The sequence below is a fragment of the Loxodonta africana genome, chromosome 19 (genome assembly GCF_030014295.1).
Source record: "Loxodonta africana isolate mLoxAfr1 chromosome 19, mLoxAfr1.hap2, whole genome shotgun sequence".
NCBI lineage: Eukaryota > Metazoa > Chordata > Mammalia > Proboscidea > Elephantidae > Loxodonta > Loxodonta africana.
In genome coordinates this window covers 49823145-49837244 of record NC_087360.1, presented here as the reverse complement: position 1 = coordinate 49837244, position 14100 = coordinate 49823145, and the positions used below count along the sequence as shown (strand labels likewise).

General features: G+C 37.1%; 1 protein-coding gene across 1 annotated transcript in view; it reads left to right on the top strand.

The window, feature by feature from the left end:
• Positions 1-381: 381 nt before the first annotated feature.
• ADAM7 (ADAM metallopeptidase domain 7) overlaps positions 382-14100 on the top strand; it is a 78760-nt gene continuing 65041 nt past the window's right edge. The window contains exons 1-3 of the mRNA XM_023551005.2: positions 382-433; positions 5053-5156; positions 7684-7760. Coding sequence (XP_023406773.1) covers positions 382-433; positions 5053-5156; positions 7684-7760 — 233 coding nt within the window. The remainder of the gene's footprint in view (positions 434-5052; positions 5157-7683; positions 7761-14100) is intronic.

The window sequence follows — 14100 nt, the reverse complement described above, 5'->3', positions numbered from 1 at the left end:
ACAGGAAATAAATTAAAGTGAGCATGTGTGGGGAAAAAATATTTTGTAAGACTCTCATGTTTTTTTTTCCAACTTTTGAATAGTAATACACCTGGAAGTCATATTTATATTAGATATGAAATAGAAATCTACGCCCAAGCCACCTCCACTACGACTGCCTCATTGGTTACCCTTAATTAGTACTTGATGTTCACCCTCTAGCTTTTAGCCTCAAGGTCAAAACCAGTTGTGTGGTGTGATCCAGGCCCATTTCCTTGTGCTAGATCAAAACTACCTATCTACCTGGTCAGCTTCTTTATCCTTGCCCTGGAAGCAAGAAGAAAGAACTGTGCACATCTTTTCTCAAGCACATGTGCCCCCCTTCTATCAGAGCCATTCAGAATGATTCCCGGATGTATACTTTTGATGATTTTATTGCTTTCTCAGTTTAAAGGTATGTTTTAATGTTTTCATCAGGAATTTGTTATTGTACTATGAGGTCATATCACTTTCATCACAAAGTTTAAATTGTAAATGATAAAAATAAGAAATATCCATTAATGATTTTGCTGTGAACATCCCGACAAGAGTAGCCTTGCCAATCCTCTTTCTTAACGGTGTGGCAGGGTCTTTACAATTGGATAAAATTAAGTGTAAGACTAAACGTAAAAAAAGAAAATGTGGATGGCGGGGGAAAAAAGGTTTCGTCTTCGCCAGTAATTAATTCCATATTAACACTGTGTTGGATTGTAACTGATGCTGTGATATGCCTGCAAAAAAGTAGAGACTGCAGAGACCAGTTCATTAAAATTTTGATTTATAAGCGGGTTGGCTGATTAAAGTTTTTGATTGATTTGGGAGATATAGACATGGTTTTTTGTTGGTTTGTTTGCTTGTTTCCAACTCAGTTGCTACTGAAGATAATTATAAAAGGAACCAATATGCTGAGTATTCATTACTTTAAGAACTCTAGATGCTGAAGATATACCTGATTAGATTAAAACTATGGAAAAAACACTTTCTTTGGATCAAATATGATCATCTTATTTTCTTGTGACTTGCTTCCCCTCTCTGAAAACAGAGTATGCAAATCTGAGGTGAAGGTTCTGTTTAATTACTGTCTTTAAATTAAATTAGATTAAAAATAATTGCAGTATAGACAAAGACTATGTATTTTCTATTTTTTCTGCAGCATCTGCTAAGCCAAAAATTCTCACTCTTTCGTTACCAAACTTTGTGTGGTTTAGGAACTGCTTGGAACAGACATTTGGGTAATATGTCTGTATATCTGAGAATAGCACTTTACTTATTTTGAAATTTTAAATATTTGAGATTTAGATCCCTTTTCTGAAAGAAAAGAGACCTGGTAGCACAGTCGTTAAGTTGTCAGCTGCTAACCTAAACATTGGCTGTTGGAACCCACCAGCCACTCTACTGGAGAAAGATGTGGCAGTCTGCTTCCATAAAGATTACAGCCTTGGTTGCAGGGAGATTGGAATTATTATGCACTGTTGGTGGGAATGCAAAATCGTACAACCATTTTGGAAAACAATATGGTGCTTCCTTAGAAAGCTAGAAACAGAAATACTATATGATCTAGCAATTCCACTCCCTGGAATATATCCTAGAGAAATAAGAGCCATCACATGAGTAGACATATGCACACCTATGTTCACTACAGCATTGTTCACAATAGCAAAAACATGGGAACAACCTAGATGCCCATCAACAGATGAATGATTAAACAAATTATGGTACAGACACACAAAGCAGTACTACTCAATGATAAAGAACAATGACGAGTCTGTGAAGTATCTCACAACGTGGATAAATCTGGAGGACATTATGCTGGGTGAAATAAGTCAATCACAAAAGGACAAATATTGTATGAGACCACTACTACAAAAACTCATGAAAAAGTTTACACACAACAAGAAACAGTCTTTGATGGTTCCAAGGGAGGAAAGGGGAGGGTATGGAAAAACACTAAATAAACAATAGATAAGTGGTAACTTTGGTGAAGGGTAAGACAGTACACAACACTGGAGAAGCCAGCACAACTTGTACAAGACAAGGTCATGGAAGCTCCATAGACACATCCAAACTCCCTGCGGGGCCAAATTATGGGGCTGAAGGCTGTGGGGTCCATGGTCTCAGGGAACATCTAGCTCAATTGGCATAACATAGTTTATAAAGAAAATTTTCTACATTCTACTTTGGTCTGGGGTCTTAAGAGCCTGTGAGCAGCCATCTAAGATGCTCCACTGGTCTCACCCCTTCAGGAGCAAGGGAGAATGAAGAAAATTAAAGACACAAGGGAAAGATTAGCCCAAAGGACTAATGGAAATGGACCACAACTACCACAGCCTCCACCAGACTGAGTCCAGCAAAACTAGATAGTACCCTGCTTACCACCACTGACTGCTGTGACAGGGATCACAATAGAGTCTGCGACAGAGTAGAAAAAAATGTATAACAAAACTCTAACTCATAAAAAAAGACCAGACTTACTGATAGAGACAAGACTTACAGAGACTGGAGAAACCCCAAGAGTATGGCCCCTACTATGGCACCTTTTTAGCTCAGTAATGAAGCCACTCCTGAGGTTCATCCTTCAGCCAAAGGTTAGACAGGCCCATAAAACAAAGTGAGACTAAAGGGGCACACCAGCCCAAGGACAAGGACTAGAAGGCAGGAGGGGACAGGAAAGCTGGTAATAGGGGACTCAAGGTCAAGAAGGGAAAGTATTGACATGTTGTGGGGTTGTTAACCAATGTCATAAAACAATATTTGTACTGTTTAATGAGAAGCTAGTTTGTTCTGTAAACCTTCATCTAAAGTACAATAAAAATAAATAAATAACTACTGTATTTCACCAAAAAAAAAAAAGATTAGAGCCTTGGAAACCCTATGGGGAAGCTCTGTTCTGTCCTATAGGGTCATTAGGAGTCAGAATCTACTCAACTACACACAACAACTCTGAAAGAAAAGAAATATGTGTAAAAAATATCCTCCCACTCTTAACGCTTTGGAAAAATCTAAGTGTCCACTGGGAGATTTCTTACTGTTTTTAATTTAAAGGCTCAGAAATGATCAGAACTGAAATAATTACAATGTATACATTTTTCTTCTGAGTTAAAATGGTATTCTGAACAGTACTGTGGTCTGAGCCATAGAATTTAAGAGTTAGAAGGGGCTGTAGTGACCGATTGAAAAAACATCCCTGATCTGAGTCCATCTCTGTGTTGACTTATCTTGTAAATGGTCTTGCAACCCTCACCAAATCGTATGGTATATATGAAGGTTCAGATCTTCATCAACATGAAGAGGCTAGATTATGTGGGAGAATCTCGATACCTTCTCTGGAGAGCTACTAGTCTAAAAGTCAGTGCTCTTCACCTATCATTTACCTTCAAGGGCCAGGGTTATGTTTCTCATGCATATTCAAACATGAGATTACACAATCGAAAGAGTACCATTTAAAGAAGCTTGGAACGTCATAATTTGGGACAAGTGTGGGCAAAAGAGCTGTCCCCGCACATTCAAAAGACCATCATACAGAAGAAAATTAGATCTCTTCTTTGTAGCTCCAGAGTGTAGAGTAAGAACATCAGCACCAATCAAGGGTACTACATAGAGAGTTTTCAGATGAACCTATTAAAATTGCGGGACAATCTATGATCAGAGAAATACAGAAAGAAAATGGAATACTTGCCTGTTGGTGCAGTTGAGGTCCACTTCAAGGATGCTGGTGAGGACATTATAAAATAAAATAGGGCTCAGGTGACTTTATTGCTCACCTTGAGGTTCTATGATTCCATGAAATACTACATGACTCTTAAAACACTCTGATCCACAGTAAGAAGGAGGAAGGAGTGGAAATTTACTTAGTTCCTACAATGTAGTCAGCACTGTGCTAGCCATTAGCCACTTTGTATGTTAGGATTTTTAAGTCTTTATTATTATCCCCCACTTTATACATAAGGAAATTAAGACTGATATTTACAGATCAGAAAAAGTAGATATGCTATTCATGGTCATACTGGTAAGAAACTGCTAAAACCTTGAATCAAACTCAAGGCAGACTACAGAAAGTCTGTATCCTTTCCTTTATATCACTATTTAACTATTGTTGCTGTGTGCCATCGAGTTGATTCCTTCTCATAGCGACCTGATAGGACAGAGTAGAACTGCCCCACAGAGTTTTCTAGGTTGAAATCTTTAACCAGGTCTTTTCTCCTGCGGAGCAGCTGGTGGGTTCAAGCTGTGGACCTTTCAGTTAGCAGCCAAGTGCTTAACCATTGCACCACCAGGGCTCCTTCCCTCTTTAACTACCATACCATAATTAAGCAGAGCTCATCTCACAGATGACTACCAGTTTGATAGGAACTAAGTAGAAGATTATGTTTAGCACTAATTCTTTCCATTTGCCAGTTGCTGTCAGGTCTACTCCATTTCATGGTGACCCTACATGTGTCACAATAGAACTGTGATACATAGAGTTTTAAATAACTGATTTTTTGGGAAGTAGATCACCAGGTCTTTCTTCCGAGGTACCCCTGGTTGGACTCGATCTTCCAACCTTTCAGTCAGCAGCAGAGTACCCATTAACCTTTTGCTCCACCCAAGGACTACAACTAACTCAAAGGACCTAAAATGCCTTTAAAGATAAAAAGTCTTTTATTTATCTTTGGTAGCTAAAAGTTCAGATGCAAATATCCCTGGGTGATAAAATTCAGTAATTTACATTGAAACAGGCTTTCCTGGGAGGCAGAATCCAGAGACAGGCATTAAGAGAGTAAGGTGACAACTGAAGAACAAGGTACAAATGTAGAAGAAGCTGAGAGACTGATTTTATTTTACTTGCCTACTTTCTGGCTTTTCTTGTATTTTCCTAATTTGTGAATATTAGTCGCAAATTCCCTGACTATAATTGTAAGGCTGATAATACTTCCTTGTTGTTGGGTGTGCTGCCAATTGGGAGTAAGCGAACTCTGAGAACAATTCTGTTTTTCATTCAGTGTAAATAAGTGTTAATGCCAACTGTATTTTCATTCTTATTTTTCCATTTAGAAAAGGTAATCCTTGGAGTAGAGGGTCAAGAACTGGTTTATCCTAAAAAGCTCCCTCTGGTACAGAAGCGAGATGTTGGGCACGCCCATGATCCCGACATACAGGTACAGGTTTTGACAGAATATTAAGCTTTATTGCTTTCCCATGACATTTAGAAAGCTGCATTTGCCTCCAACTCAAAAGCAAAAAGAAGAAAGGAGTCTCAATTTTTCTCATCACTTTATAGGATGTGTCAGGGGGAAAACAATCCCACCATAGATTAGGGAACAAAAAGGAGTAAGCAGAACTCACCTCACAGTTGACTTCAGGTTTTATGGGGTACCATTTTCTGGAGCCCTGGTGGTGCTGTGGTTAGGCTTTTGGCCACTGACTAAAGGTCAGCAATTTGAATCCACCAGCTACTCTTTGGAAACCATATGGGGCAGCTCTACACTGTCCTATAGGGTCGCTGTGAGTCAGAATTGACTTGATTCAATGGATTTGTTTTGTTTTTGTTCTTTTAAGTTTACAGTTTACATGTTGGTAAGTTCTACCAACAGCTTGTGCCCCATTTCCAGGCTGAATTAAGGCAATCCCATCTGTTCTGAGCTGGTGTTCATGAACTGTAATCTCTGAGCATTTTACTTTCCTCGCAATCGGATGTGTAGATTGGTTTGCTTTCCAAATTTTGCAATAAATCTGGGCAACTTTCACAGGAACAAAAAGGTCTGCTTGACTTGTCGTTTACAAAGGCTTTTATTCAGGAATTAAAATTTCAAACCATTTAATATATTATTTTGAAAAGTAATAAATTTTATTGTAGAAAATAGGTTACACACAAATAGTAAAAAAAAAAAATTGGTTGTTTTCATTTTCCCACTATTATAATAACTAGATGAATGCCCTTAATATTTATCACCATTGTTAGTTGCCATCCAGGGTGTTCTAACTCATGGAGTCCCATGTGGGCAGAGTAAAACTGCTCCATATGATTGATCTTTTGGAAGCAGATCGCTAGGCCCGTCTATGAGGTGCCTCTGAGTGGGTTTGAATCAACATTTCCTGTAGTAGTCTAGCTCTTGACTCTTTGCACTAGCCAAAGACTCCGCATATTTATCATTGTTGTTGTTGTTAGGTAGAGTGGCTTCTGACTCATAGCGACACTATGTAAACAGAACAAAACACTGCTCAGTCCTGCACCATCCTCACAATTGTTGCTGTGTTTGAGTCCGTTGTTGTAGCCACTGTGTCAATTCATCTCGTATAGGGTCTTCCTCTTTTTCGCTGACCCTGTACTTACCTATTTATCATTAGGCACTTGCATTTTAAGCATTAGGTTTTTAATTTGACCCATGAAGAATAGTAAAGGGGTACTTAATTCCAACAAACTCCGGGAGTGCAAATCTTTGCCAAGGCAGCAACTCTCTTTTCCTCTACCATTAGAATAACCAGGCTTCCTGTTTCTCACATTTTAGATTTTTCAGTCATAAGTAAGAAAAATTCCAACTTTCTAAATGGTTCCATTGGCACCTTTTTTTCCTTGGCTTGAAACAATAGAATAGCAAATTTCTATCCACTCCCATGTGGAAATAATGTCTTACTATATTTCTCCAATAATTCTCTTTACAAATAAATTATCTCCAACTCTTTTTCACCTACTCAAACCACTGTATTGGTTAAAGTTGGAACTTAGCTAAAGGAGCAAAACCAGTTTTCCACCACTCATTTTGGTTTTCTTTCATGGTGTTCTCTTCTGCCATTTATTGTCTTAAGACTTAATCAAGGTTGATATTAAAATGTTCCATTATGAATATAGAAGATGAAACTGGAGCATCATTTGGAGCTAGAAAGTAGAGAAGTACTCAAAAAACAAAACTTTGGGCATATGTCCAATGTTCACAGGAGTCAACTGAAAGAGCTCCCAATAGTCAAAACTGGGATAAGCTGAGCAAAAAAATGTGATAATGTAGTATATTATAACCAAAAGTATAAAATAAATATCCATGAGACCATACTGATATAAATAAATGATTGAATAAATAAATAGGGTAGGAGGAAGAATAGAAAAATCTTACATACAGAATTCTGAATAAGTTATATGGACATGCCCTTTCATGGAGCTAGATAACTCCTCAGCCCTTAAGTGTGGGCTGCATATAGTGACTTCCTTCCAAAGAGTATACAGTATATATGCATATATATACTAAAAACCAAGCCTGTTGCCATCAAGTTGATTCTGACTCATAGCAACTCTATAGGACAGAGCAGAACTGTCCCAGAGGGTTTCCAAAGCTGTAATCTTTACAGAAGCAGACTGTCACATCTTTTTCTTCCAGAGCAGCTGGTGGTTCAAATTGCTGAGACAGCAAGGAAATATAATGAATGGTAAAAATCTGGATGACAGGGAAATATGCATTTTTCCATTTTATTTTGTTTTATAATTAGGAAAATGTCCATCGAAGGTTTATAACTTGAAAATAACTTGAAAGTAAAATCTACCTTACAGTATTGGCTCCATTATAAATTCAGCTTTATCAGTATTAATCATTTTTTCCTGCAAAGACTACTTTTATAGGGCTGTGGGAGACCTGTGATTTTCCCCTTCACTCCACTACTCACCCAGACACACACAAAATGGATATTGTTTTGCAGGAAACTTATGAAGAAGAATTGTTGTATGAATTAAAGCTAAATAGAAAAACCTTAATACTTCACCTTTTGAGAACAAGGTAAGTTCTATCATGATTCAACATTTTACAGATTTAGTAGTGTATAGTATTCTACTTTTTGTAAAAACCACCAAGGAAGTGACTTTTTCAAGTTATTGCCACTTATATGTAATCTGAATTATTATTTGTCTAATGCAAGCCCATTTCATATCACTAGAGTTTAATTTTTCTTAGCTTTTCCTTTTGATGTACGTTTTCCATACAATGAAATACAGAAATCTTCAGTGTACATTCATTTAATTTCAATAAATTTGTGCACCTGGGTTACCCAAGCATCTACAAAAATACAGAACCATCACTCCAGAAATTTTCCTCATGCTTCTCCTCATCAACTCCTGTCAAACCCTGCCAACAGAGGCAGCCATATATCTTGTCTCTTTCCTCACCATAAATTAAATTTACCTGTTCTAGAAATTGTTATAAATAGTATCACATTGGTCATACTGTTTTGTGTAAGACTTTTTTAATTCAGTATAATGTTATCGAGATTCACCTATGCCATTACATGTATCAGAAGTATGGTTCTTTTATTTTTCTTGAAGTATTTCATTGTATAAATATAAATGAAGTGTATTTATCCATTTTCTTATTGATGGGCACCATGGTTGTTTCCAGTGTTTAGCTGTCATGAAAAAAGTTCTATGAGAATCCTTGTACAAGTCTTTTTATAAACATAGGTTCTCATTTCTCTTTGGTGAATGCCAAGTAGTGATGTTCTCGCACTATAGGGTATGTATATGTTTAGTTTTATAAGAAACTGCCAGACTCTTTTCCAAAGTGCTTGTGTAATTTTACATAACTACCATCTTACCATCAATATCTCACATGTGTCTGTCAGTTTATTGTACTGTGGGGGCTTGTGGGTTGTTGCGATGCTGGAAGCTGTGCCACCAGTATTCAAATACCTGCAGGGTCACCCATGGCAGACAGGTTTCAGCTGAACTTTCAGACTAAGACAGACTAGGAAGAAGGACCCGGCAGTCTACTTCTGAAAAGATTTAGCCAGTGAAACCCTTATGAATACCAGTGAAACATTGTCTGATATAGTGCTGAAAGATGAGTCCCTCACTTTGGAAGGTGCTCAAAAGACAGCTGGGGAAGAGCTGCCTCCTCAAAGTAGAGTTGACCTTAATGATGTGAATGGAGCCAAGCTTTTGGAACCTTCATTTGCTGATGTGGCACTACTCAAAATGAGAAGAAACAGCTGAAAACATCCATTAATAATTGGAATGTGGAATGTACAAAGTATGAATCTAGGAAAATTAGAAGTCGTCAAAAATGAAATGGAATGAATAAAAATCTATATCTTAGGCATTAGTGAGCTGAAATGGATTAGTGTTGGGCATTTTGAATCAGACAATAATCATATGGTCTATTATGCCAGGAATGACAACTTGAAGAGGAATGGTGTTCCATTCATTGTCAAAAAGAATATTTCAAGATGTATCCTGAAGTATGATGCTGTCAGTGATAGGATAATATCCACATGCCTACAAAGAGGCCCAGTTAATACAACTACTATTCAAATTTACACACCAACCACTAAGGCCAAAGATGAAGAAACTGAAGATTTTTACCAACTTCTGCAGTATAAAATTGATCAAACATGCAACCAGGATGCATTGATAATTACTAGAGATTGGAATTCAAAAGTTGGAAACAAGGAAGAATGATTAGTGGTTGGAAATTATGGCCTTGGTGATAAAAATAATGCCAGAAATCGCACTATAGAATTTTGCAAGGCCAACAACTTCTTCATTGCAAATACCTTTTTTCACCAACATAAATGGTGACTATACACAAGGACCTCACCAGATGAAATACACAGGAATCAAATCGACTACATCTGTTGGAAGAGATGATGGAAAAGCTCATTATCATCAGTCAGAACAAGGCCAGGGGCTGACCGCAGAACAGGTCATCAATTGCTCATATGCAAGTTCAAGTTGAAATTGAAGAAAATTAGAACAAGTCAATGAGAGCCAAAGTATGACCTTGAGAACATCCCAACTGGATTTAGAGACCATCTCAATACTAGATTTGATACGTTGAACACTAATGACCCAAGACCAGACGAATTGTGCAAGGACATCATACGTGAAGAAAACAAGAGGTTACTAAAAAGACAGGAAAGAAAGAAAAGACCAAAATGGATGTCAGAAGAGACTCTGAAACTTGCTCTTGAAAGTAGAGTACCTAAAGCAAAAGGAAGAAATAATGAAGTAAAAGAGTTGAACAGAAGATTTCAAAGGGCCACTTGAGAAGACAGAGTAAAATATTATAAAGTCATACATAAAGACCTGGAGATGGAAAATTAAAAGGGAAGAACACGCTCTGCATTTCTCAAGCTGAAAGAACTGAAAAAAAAAATTCAAGCTGAGTTGCAATATTGAAGGAGTCTATGGGGAAAATATTAAACCACTCAGGAAGCATCAAAAGAAGATGGATGTACCGATGACTGCCCTGACAGGGAGCACAACAGAGAACCCCTGAGGGAGCAGGAGAACAGTGGGATGCAGATCCCAAATTCTCACAAAAAGACCAGACTTCATGGTCTGACTGAGACTAGAAGAATCCCAGTGGTCATGGTCCCCAAACCTTCTGTTGGCCCAGGACAGGAACCATTCCCGAAGACAACTCACCAGAAATGGAAGGGACTGGACAATGGGTTGGAGAGAGATACTGATGAAGAGTGAGCTACTTGTATCAGGTGGACACTTGAGACTGTGTTGACATCTCCTGTCTGGAGGGGAGATGGGAAGGTAGAGAGGGTTAGAAACTGGCAAAATGGCCACGAAAAGAGAGACTGGAAGGAGGGAGCAGACTGACTCATTAGGGGGAGAGTAAATGGGAGTATGTAGTAAGGTGTATATAAATTTATATGTGAGAGACTGACTTGATTTGTAAACTTTCACTTAAAGCACAATAAAAATTATAAAAAAAAAAAAAGAAGATGGATGTAATACACAGAGTCACTATTTCACTATTTCAAAAAAAAAAAAAAATTGGTCAACCTTCAACCATTTCAGGAGGTACCATATGAGCAGGAACCAATGGTATTAAAGGAAGAAGTCCAAACTACACTGACGGCATTGGTGGAAAATAAGGCTCCAGGAATTGACAGAATACAAATTGAGATGTTTCAACAAATGGATGCAGCACTGTAAGTGCTCACTCATCTATGCCAAGAAATTTGGAAGACAAGTACCTGACCAACTGACTGGAAGAGAACTATATTTATGCCTATTCCCAAGAAAGGTGATTCCATCAAATGTGGGAATTACTGAATAATATCATTAATATCACACGCAGGCAAAATTTTGCTGAAGATCATTCAAAAGCTGCTGCAGCAATATATTGACCGGGAACTGCCAGAAATTCAACCGGATTCAGAAGAGGGTGCTGAACCAGGAATATCATTGCTGATGTCAGATAGATCCTGGATGAAAGCAGAGAATACCAGAAAGATGTTTACCAGTGTTTTATTAACTATGCAAAGGCATTCGATTGTGTGGATCATAACAAATTCTGGATATCATTATGAAGACTGAAAATTCCAGTTCACTTAATTGTGCTCCTGAGGAACCTGTACATAGATCAAAAGGCAGTTGCTGGAACAGAACTAGGGGATATTGCATGCCTTAAAGTCAGGAAAGTGTGCATCAGGGTTGTATTCTTTCACCATACCTATTCAAACTGTATGTATGTATTATATGCTGAGCGAATAATCTGAGAAGTTGGACTATATGAAGAAGAACGGGGCATCAGGATTGGAGGAAGACTCATTAACAACCTGTGTTATGCAGATGGCAAAACCTTGCTTGCTGAAAGTGAAGAGGACTTGAAGCATTTACTAATGATCAAAGACCACAGCCTTCGGTATGGATTACACCTCAACATAAAGAAAACAAAAATCCTCACAAATGGACCAATAAGCAACATCATGATGATGGAGAAAAATTTGAAGTTGTCAAGGATTTCATTTTCCATGGATCCACAATCAACACCCAGGCAAGCAACAGTCAAGAAAGCAAATGATGCATTGCATTGAGCAAATTTGCTGCAAAAGACCTCTTTAAAGTGTTGAAAAGCAAAGATGTCACTCTGAAGACTAAGGTGCGCCTGACCCATGGCATGATGTTTTCAATCCCCTCCTCTGCATTGGAAAGTTGGATGATGAGAAAAGAAGACCAACGAAGAATTGACACCTTTGAATTATGATGTTGGAGAAGAATACTGAATATACAACAGACTGCCAAAAGAACAAATAGGTCTTGGAAGAAGAATAACCAGAATGCTCCTTAGAAGCAAGGATGGTGAGACCACATCTCACATACTTTAGACATGTTGTCAAGAGGTGTCAGTCCCTGAAGAAGGACATCATGTTTGGTAAAGTAGAGGATCAGCAAAAAAGAGTAAGACCTCAGTGAGATGGATTGACACAGTGGCTGCAACAATGGGTTTAAGCATAAGAGTGATTTTAAGGATAGTGCAGGACGTTGCAGTGTTTCCTGTTCTGTTGTGCATAAGGTCACTATGAGTCGGAACCAACTCGATGGCATCTAACAACAACCAGCAATATATGAGAATTTTAGTTGTTCCAAATCCTCTCCACCATTTGGTGGTGTCAGTCTTTTTAATTTTAGCTGTAGCGATGGGTTTGTGGTAATATTTAATTGTTATTTAGTCTGCATTTCCCTGTTGTAAACTTTTTCATGTGTTTATCGGTCATTTGTATATTTTCTTTTGTAAACTACCTGTTTAAATCTTCAACCATTTTTTATTGGATTGCCTTGTTATTATTGAGTTGGAGATTTTTGTACAACCGGCCCTTTGACAAATATAACTTTTGCTAATATGTTCTTTCAGTCTGTGAGTTTTTCAGACATTTTCTTATCTGTAGAAGTTTCTAGCCCAAAGACATTTTAATATATCAAAATTTTCCTTTGTGTTTCTTGTACTCTGTGACCTAAGAAACATTTGCCTACCTGCAGGTCACAAAGATATTCTTCTATACTTTCTTCTAAACTTTTCGTGGTTTTAGTTTTCAGTTTTGATCTATTATCATCTTGAACTTGTGTGTATGTGTTTGTCTGGCTTGAAGGAGAGGTTGAAGTTTGTATTTTTGCAAATGTATAGGCCAATTATTCCAGAATATTTTGTTGAAATTACTTTCTTTTGCTATTGGATTGTTTTGACACCTTTGACCAAACTCCAATGACAATTTAAGCATGGATTTATTTCTGACAAATCTAATCAGTCCTCCTATTCATCTATTTTTCAATCCTTAACTCAGTGCCACACTGCCTTGATTACTGTAGATTTAGAACAAGTATTAAAGCCAGGCTTTAGAACTCTGCCAACTTTATTCTTCTTTTTCAAAATCATGTGTTTATTCTAGGTCCTTTGCATTTCCATATAAGTTTTAAAGTTAAGTTGTCAATTTCTGCAAAAAAAAAAAAAGCTGGAATTTTGATTGAATTATAGATAAATTTGGAGAGAATGTTTATCCCGATAATATCGATTTGTCATGCTTTGTTCCTACAGACATTTAGGTTTTCTTTAATTTCTTTCAGCAATGTTCTTTAGTGTGCAGTGTAGAGCTCTTGCGTGTCTTTCATTAAATTTATTTCTAAATATTTTAATATTTGTGGTGCTCCTTAAACACAATTGCTTTTTTTAATTTCATTTTTCTATTATTTTCAGTTACTATGTAAAAATACAATAGACTTTTAAAATGGTAACCTTGGATCTTGAGACTTCAATAAAATTATTATTTTTTTAATTAACAATACCATTTGTAAATATTGACAGTTTTACTTCTTCCTTTCTGATCATTTCTTTCTTTCTTGCAATGCCTAGGACCTCCAGTATAATTTGAGTAGAAGTGGTAAGAGTTAGCAACCTTACATTGTTCCTGATCTTAAGGGGAAAGTGTTAGACATTGAATGATTAATATGACATTACCTGTAGGTTTGTCCTTGATGTGGTTTATCAGATTAAGAAAGTTCCCTGAGAAGTTTGCTGAGTGCTTTGTCTGTATCCATTGAAATGACAATTTGGTGATTTACACTGATCTGTTTTCCATTGTTAAACCATCCTGGTATCCCTGGGATAAACCCTATTTGTTTATTGTACTTTTTAAAAAATATAGTACTGTGTTCAATTTCTCAATAGTCCATTAAGGATTTTTACAACTACGTTGATGATAGATATTGGTCTATATTTTTAGCATTTTTTATAATGTCTTTGTCAGATTTTGATATTAAGATTTGGCATCATAAAATGAGTTGAGGAGTGTTCCCTCCACTACATTTTTTAAAGTGCTTTTTTAAAAATT